The sequence below is a fragment of the Sinocyclocheilus rhinocerous genome, unplaced genomic scaffold (genome assembly GCF_001515625.1).
Source record: "Sinocyclocheilus rhinocerous isolate Xijiao unplaced genomic scaffold, SAMN03320098_v1.1 scaffold2639, whole genome shotgun sequence".
NCBI lineage: Eukaryota > Metazoa > Chordata > Actinopteri > Cypriniformes > Cyprinidae > Sinocyclocheilus > Sinocyclocheilus rhinocerous.
The window spans coordinates 191,130-198,826 of record NW_015644415.1 but is presented as its reverse complement, the minus strand read 5'-3'; the positions used below and the strand labels follow the sequence as shown (position 1 = coordinate 198,826).

Genomic DNA, 7,697 nt, shown 5'->3' with positions numbered 1-7,697 from the left:
TGGTGTGAACTGTCCCTTATTTACAGGAAGTCCTACTTTACATCAAGCAACTTCTAATCATGTAAAATATAAGTGACAATGCATTGTAACTGTGGACGGTTAGTTACGAATACGAGCTATGCTTATGCTGCATCAAAACATCAGGATCACATGCTTTTTGACCGTCCTACAAGGCAAATGATCTAAAAGAGATTGTTCACCCAAAAATGAAAATTCTCTTATCTCATGTCATTTCTTTTCTTCTATGGAACACAAAAGATGTTTTGGGGTGAACTATCCCTATAAGTGCCTTGCGTACTTTTCGATAATATGCACCTTGACTACAAGTTCGATAACTCAGGATTGCTTGTAGACACTATCTTCTCTGAGAGGCTTTGGAGAGACACCATTTGGCTGTTGTTGGAACACCAATCAGAAAGAGTCTCCACCGACGCCTGGCTCACGGCACCTTGTCGCCGGCCAGATTTCTGCTTTTTGAGAGAAAGCAAACCGGACAGTTTAAAAGAGCTGGAGGATCGAAGGACGGAAAGCATTCTCTGATGATACCTGGACCTGACTGCTCTGGCAGAGCGGTATAAATCGCCCAAGAAACAATAGCAGATGGGATTGAGGCTGGAGTTAGTGAGACCCAGCCACTGCGTGAAAGGCCGAGTCTGCAGAACCCAGTGAGGTGGCTGAACCTCGCGGTCAATCAGGATGTCTGCAACGTAAAGCGGGAGCCAGGAGACGGCGAATAAGAGAACCAAAGTGACCACCACCTTGGCGATCTTCTTGCGCATCTTCAGACGTGAAGCGTGCACGGCCTGGCTGTGTGGATCGAAGTCGGCAAAATGTTGAGAAGCCCTGCAGAGCTTCCTGCCTGTCAGAAAGCTGATGATTAGGTTGAAGGTCACGGGGATGCAGTAGAGAGCAACAAAAAGGAGCACGTTGTAGACCTGCTTGAGTCTCGCTTGTGGCCAAAGCTCTCTGCAGATCGGCACGGCGATGTCAATTAAGTGGATCTCGTCCAGCTTGATCATAAAGAGCAAAGGTGCGCAAATGACTGAGGACAGGATCCAAACGCACACAATGGTGATACAGATCTTCTTTTGGGTGAAGTACGAGAGGGAATTCAGCGGGCTGTGAACGCTGTAGTATCTGTTGACGCTGATGACGGTCAGGCTGAGGACACTTGCCGACACGGACACGGCCTGGATGAAGGGAACAGCCCGGCACAGGAGGTCTCCGTACACCCATGCAGTGTAAATGGTGTGGCCAAGCGTGATGGGCATGCAAATGCAAACCACCATTAGATCACACACCGCCAAGTTGATGAGTAAACTCCGGGTGGCACTGATGCTCTGCATCCTCTTACTCTTCTGGCAGGTGAGCATTCGAATGGCCATGAGATTTCCAATGAAACCCACCACAAATGATAATGAATACATGACGGTGAGAGCGATAGTGGTGGGCTCTTTGATTGTCAGCAGCAGCAGTCTCTCCAGCTCTCCACTCTGGTGGAGGAAAGCATCATTTGCGAAGTCCTCGGCACCGGGGAAAGAGGCATTCAAGGACAGCAAGGCGTTTGAGAGCAGAAGCTCTTTTTTCAGCAAGCCAGCAGTGAAATTCATATTCCTTTTGTTTCCCCTAAAGGTTCAGGGGATATTTGTGACGTTTTGATATGTGGTGCTTGGAATCCAAAGGCTGCTTCAGACATCCCAGAGTCGATTACTAAAGCTCAAGGCATCTTCATCTTCAGCCAAAACGAATAAGGTAATGAAATCCATCATTTAGCCAACCGCCCTCTACGGAAACATGACACACATTAGGAGGGAAATTAAATGACAAGATAACCTGAAATCCAAGTAATTGCACTGACTAAACTGTAATCCTTAAAATCCAGTGCCCGATTAATGATAAATATCACAAATATCTTTATCTTTTACATTATATTACATTTTCATTTTTCTCCATAATCTTGTCATTTGTCGTGCAAGATTAAATTTCAGAATAAATAGTGCAGAATAAATAGTGTGTGATATTGTGTGTTGGTCCTTAAGGGCACCATTTTGCAAAATTATTCTCATTTCAGACTGTTTGAACTAGGTTTTTGAAACCAACAAACAAAACCCCTAGAGAAAACAGGCATTTGTGTTATTGGACTTCGCAGATAATAAAAATGAACTCTCAGCACAGGCTAGTACTGATTAGTAACAAATAACTCCGTCTTTTAATATTAAAATTTTTCTTCAAGTAAGATTAAACCGTGCCTATAGGCAAACTCTCAGGAATGAAGGATCGGGAGCCACAATAAATCTCATATCTTATCTAGCTGCTTAAAATGAATAAATTGCGTGTAATACATACTGTCGAAAATCCAGTTGTTTCTAAGCAGTTTTCCTCTGACATATTACGCATTGGTCTCTGTAAGTTAAGTCACTTTCTCCTTATTTCTTTCTGTCATGCATTAGAGTAATTATTGAATGAACAGTATAGCCTAAACTGCATCAAAACGACGCAAGATAGAAAGTAATTAGAGAAATATGAATACATACCGACGATATGTGTGGAGTAGCAGGTGCGCGCGCGTAATGTGCAGTCAGAGGACGGACTGGGTTCAATGTGCTTCTCCTTCATCTCCAGCTGATGGGAAGAAATGAGCGTCTGCGGATGCGGCTCACACGACTCTGCTGGCGGAGCTGATGCGTGTCTCTGATGTGATGGGAACAGTTTTCTCATTCACCTCTTCGCTCCGCACACACCGCGGTGTAGTGGCTGCAGAATTAAAGCGGTAGGCTACTCACCAATGCTTAACTAAAAAAAAAAGTTGTACACATAACTAAACGAACAGCACTTTTGATAGTCTACTACTGTATATTCGCATGAGATGAAGATGAAGATGTCTGTTTTATTCTACATGGAACGGGTCGCCACATCATGGGTGCCGCCTGCATGAGATCATCACATGATCAGCTGCATCATTCAATTAAATAATAGTAATAATAATTAATAATAATAAAATGTTCACCTTATATAGAACAAAAAGTACATTAAAAGCACAAAAACGCCTAAAAACAAAAATAAGCACACAAAACAGCTTGATCAATACAGAGCTCGAGTCAATAGCTTAGTTCAGAGTGATGTTATTGATCAGCACATGTGCGACCCACCGGTCCAAACTTAATGAGCACGAGTGGAAAAAAAGCCCACACAAGCAAACCCTGCTTTGAAGACTTAAAACAAACTGTGACAACACACTGCTCTTAAGACACAGAACACTGCAGCATCAAGCACAGAGTGCAAAGTCACAGCCACAGGAGACACTGTTTTTTACTTAATATTTCTCAGGGTAGGTTTATTTTTTTCATTTAGGCACAGCTTGAAGTCTTAGCTGCATAAATGCTATTGAAAGTTTATTTTGCACAGACATTTACTTTGTCACAGTGTGTGGGGTAAGCTGTCACAATGGGAACCTGCAATAAAACAGTCTATTATCAGCTATTAATGGCCTTTCACTCTCTATATAATATATTATGTGGTGCCTTTATGATGTAATGTACTTTGTTAAAGCACTTTGCTTGATCTATATTTAGCCTGTCGCTGTTAGGCTACAGATCAGCACTCTCCAGTCTTTGACGTCATGCAGTCTCTGCCAGAAAATGAGAACACAGTGCATTATCATTGATTAAAGAAAGATTTTGACCACTTGTTTTCTACTGTTCAAAAGTTTGGGGTCAGTAAAATTTTTCCCCTTTTCTTTTTTAATTAGCAAGGATGCATTAAATTGATCAAAAGTGAAAGTGAACACATTTATAATGTTACAAAATATTTCTATTTTAACTTTCTATTTATCAGATAATCCTGAAAAAAATATCAACATATATTTCAACATTGATAATAACAAGAACTGTTTAGTGAGCAGTAAATCGGCATATTAGAATGATTTCTGAAGAATCATGTGACACTGAAGACTGGCGTAATGATGCTGAAAATTCAGCTTTAACATCACAGGAATAAACTGCATTTTAAAATACATTCAAACATAAAAGTTATTTTAGATTGTAATAATATTTCACAATTTTACTGTCTTTACTGAATTTTTGATCAAATAAATGCAGTCCTGGCGAGCATAGACTAAGTGATTTCTTTCAGTGACATTTCTGACCCCCAAAAAAACGTACTGATCCCACATTTTGAACGGTAAAGTGTAATGTATAAAAACATATGTATTTTTTTGTATATGTATTTTGTATATGTAAAATATGTATTTATATATATATATTTTTGTCTTTTTATTTTATTCTTTTTTCATATAAAGTTCTGTTAAAGAGAGAAAATATGGTTAAAGGTTAGCCAGTCATATTTTATTTATTTGTAATTTTTACAGTTTCTACATATGGTATACATATTTGTATTCATTATAAGTATGTTTTATATTGGAAAACTGGTTTAAGTACTAAGAGTTTTATGTCAGTTTGACTAAATGTCATATGTATGCTTTGTATCATTTTAAACATTCATGCTTCAGTAAAATGCTTCCGTGCAAAGACAACATATTTTAGGTTCTTTGAGGATACATGTGATGTCACAGTAGAACAAGACTGTTGATGTTTTGTTGTTTCTCAATGAAATGTATGTTCATATCATATGTATTAATGAAGTATATTTATTTGTATGAGTGTAACCCCTCTCTCCCGGGTCCTCACCGCCACACCTTGTTCTTGATCCGAGTGGGACTCGAGCCCGGGTCTCCGGCATGGGAGGCGGACGCACTAACGAGGAGGCTAAAGACTGCAGAGATCTCTCTTGAGATCAGGGAAGTGAGGTTTACCTGCACAGCACCTACTCGCTTGCCTCCGATACACTCACCCCCCTAAACCTCACTCCCATCCGGGTCATGGCACCAATGTAACCCCTCTCTCCCGGGTCCTCACCGCCACACCTCGTTCTTGTTCCGAGTGGGTCTCCGGCATGGGAGGCGGACGCACTAACGAAGAGGCTAAAGACTGCAGCCGCTAGCATTACATGAGCATATTTTTTAGTATTTTCTTAGGATGTTTTTATCATAAGCAAACCCAGATGGATTTGCAGAATCTATTTTTGACATTGATTTTGTGGAAAAACATAAATTCTTAGTCACCCAGATGAGTCCTTCAGGAATCTTTTCAAACATCCCATTTATTCACAGATTCATATGAATATGGAGTTAAGGTAAGGCATGTCAATACTAATAATCACACCTTTACAGAGGATAATTAACCCAAGAGAATAATTATGAGTATTGAGGTGTGTAAACAGAAATGCAAAAAACAATAACCCACCATAAACAAACGCAAGGTTCACTCCATATGAATCATCTCAAGTCAAGTCTGCTTTATTGTCAATTCTTCCACATGTACAGCACATACACACAGAGAATTGAAATTGCGTTACTCTCAGACCCTTGGTGCATACAGATAACACTAACAGTAGAACATAAATACAGATAGATACAGATTAAATATAAAATACAACTATACAAATATACAATAAGGTAAAATGTAAAAAAAAAATAAAATAAAATAATTTTTTTTTTTTATATATATATAAAGCAGCACAAGGCACATGGCAGATAAGAGTGCAAACCAGTGAAGTAAACAAACAGTGCAGATATAATGATTTGTAGTGCAAAAGAGCTTATTCAGACTGATTAAAGTGACAGTGTGTGTGTGTATTTGGGAGGGGGGAGTGGGAGAGTCCGTCAGAGGGTTAGAGTTCAGTGGTGCGTGGGGCAAGAGAGGGGAGCTCTCGATGGTGCCTCTGTAGAAGGTGCACATGATGGGGGCCGGGGCTCTGGCTCTTCTTAGTTTGCGGAGGAAGTAGAGACGCTGCTTGGCCTTCCAGCCCACCACTTAGTAAAAATGCTTTTTGGTCATTTCTAAAGAGGAGATATTGACATCATTCACCACTTGTACTTTCGTGATGGTCTTCAGGTCGTCCACACGGTGTTTATACTGCATTACCTTGGTTTCGTCAATGTAAACATGGAAGTTATCATTGTCAGAGTAAATTTCAATCTGTTGAGAGACAAGGAGTCAATGCTGACTAAATCATCTTCACCCATAATCAAACATAATTCCTGCTGCTCATGATACTTTGTCAATAAAAATGTGCTCATGATGCTTTATCACCTGGAAAGGCTCTTCTATCCCGAAGGGGAAGCTGTTGCACCTCTCCTCCTGCCCCCAGTGGTTGGCCATGTAGGAGTTGCAGATGATATCCGACTCAGTGAAGCGTGGGTTTAAATGGAAGGCTATTCTGTCATCGTGGTCACACAGGAAATTGATCTCAAACCTTGAAGACAGAGAAAAACACATACGCTGTAATGAACAAATCATTTGGCCAAAACTGAACCTGAGACCACTGCTTGAAGGGCTATCATTGCGCTAAGATGATGTACTTGCATTTGAGCGTTTCTCCATCACTCTCCTACAAGTGAATGCTAAACGAGAAATGATGGGAGAAAATGACGTTTGACCCAGATTATATTTGAGCTTGTATCTATCTCTATTATAGGAATAATAATTGAACAGCATCTGAGTGGATCCCAGGAGAAATGTTATGAATAGAATAGCATATAATTTAATTGCCACATACATGTTTGTCTCCTATGATTGTCACATTATTATTGTTATGTACTGCTCTTTAGTTATGGCCGTGGAGTTGTTTTCATTGCAGTTATTCTTTATAAACAACCTGATGAATGAGTAATTCATCAGTATGAGTTATTCTAGATTCTAGAAGTATGAAGCAAAAAAGAAGATTGGTACTGATATTATCACAGAACAGAAGTATTGAATGAGGTGGGTGTGAAAAAAATAGATGACAAAAACGCTGAAGATACGTAAAGCTGGTGTATTAAAACGCATGGGCAAACAAGCAGATGACCTTATTAGATTTCTTTGAGAATGGTCTCTCTCTTGGTTCATTGGCTGATCTCATAGTCCATACTGAAGTGTGATAACAAAAGCAACTTTCATCTATAGCATTCCATTTGCGCAACAAAAAAATTATTATTTTTTTTTTTAGCAATAAGCTTTAGACCCAGCTAACAAAAAATATGTTCTTAGAATGTTTTCCTAACGTTCCAATGAAGTTCTGAAAACATTATTTCTGAATAATTACAAAAGGTTTTTTTCTTGGTTATGTGAACACTAAGGACAACATTAAAGGGAATGTCTTCAGCTCAGCTCCAGGAGACCCACCGTCCTGCAGAGTGTAAATTAAGGTCTAATTAAGCTCTTCAGGATTGTTTGGAAAATCAAAGACAAGTGTGATGAAGCAAGTTGGAAATAAACTTTGGAGGACAGTGGGTCTCCAGGAGTAGAGTTTAAGACCTAGGCTTCAAACCACCTAAAACTACTAAGCAGTAATGTCTAGACAAACATTCAACTAAAATATTTCAGAAAAACTTTACATAAATGATGTATAAATGTTTTTGTGCTAACTTGTTCAGAATGTTATTAAAAACCAGATAGCCTTGAACAAATATTCTATTAACATTACTGGAAGAGTGTTTGTCAGAATGTTACCTAAAGTTCACAGAACATTCCCTGTTAGCTGGGGAGGGATTGAAGACTTACTTGCTGGCTTCTGCTGGGGTCTCTCCTTTCAGGATGATACTCCATCCTGGACATAGACCATCAGGACAGGATGCCTCAAACTGATTCAAAATGGGG

At 39.5% G+C, this 7,697-nt stretch overlaps 2 protein-coding genes across 2 annotated transcripts in view; both read right to left on the bottom strand.

The window, feature by feature from the left end:
• Positions 1–320: 320 nt before the first annotated feature.
• LOC107758329 (neuropeptide FF receptor 2-like) lies at positions 321–2,663 on the bottom strand. The gene is made up of 2 exons (XM_016576043.1): positions 2,535–2,663; positions 321–1,784 (listed from the first exon to the last, which is right to left on the bottom strand). Exon 2 carries the CDS (start codon positions 1,608–1,610, stop codon positions 321–323), a length of 1,290 nt encoding a protein of 429 aa, XP_016431529.1. The 5' UTR covers positions 1,611–1,784; positions 2,535–2,663.
• A 2,624-nt stretch (positions 2,664–5,287) lies between these two features.
• LOC107758328 (grifin) overlaps positions 5,288–7,697 on the bottom strand; it is a 4,367-nt gene continuing 1,957 nt past the window's right edge. Inside the window, exons 2-5 of the mRNA XM_016576042.1 lie at positions 7,602–7,681; positions 6,150–6,312; positions 5,847–6,035; positions 5,288–5,336 (exon numbers count right to left, since the gene is read on the bottom strand). Coding sequence (XP_016431528.1) covers positions 5,871–6,035; positions 6,150–6,312; positions 7,602–7,681 — 408 coding nt within the window. The 3' untranslated portion in view covers positions 5,288–5,336; positions 5,847–5,870. The remainder of the gene's footprint in view (positions 5,337–5,846; positions 6,036–6,149; positions 6,313–7,601; positions 7,682–7,697) is intronic.

What these genes read in the sequence shown, in the direction of transcription:
- LOC107758329 (XM_016576043.1), bottom strand. Translation starts at nt 1,610, where the DNA reads ATGAATTTCACTGCTGGCTTGCTGAAAAAAGAGCTTCTGCTCTCAAAC.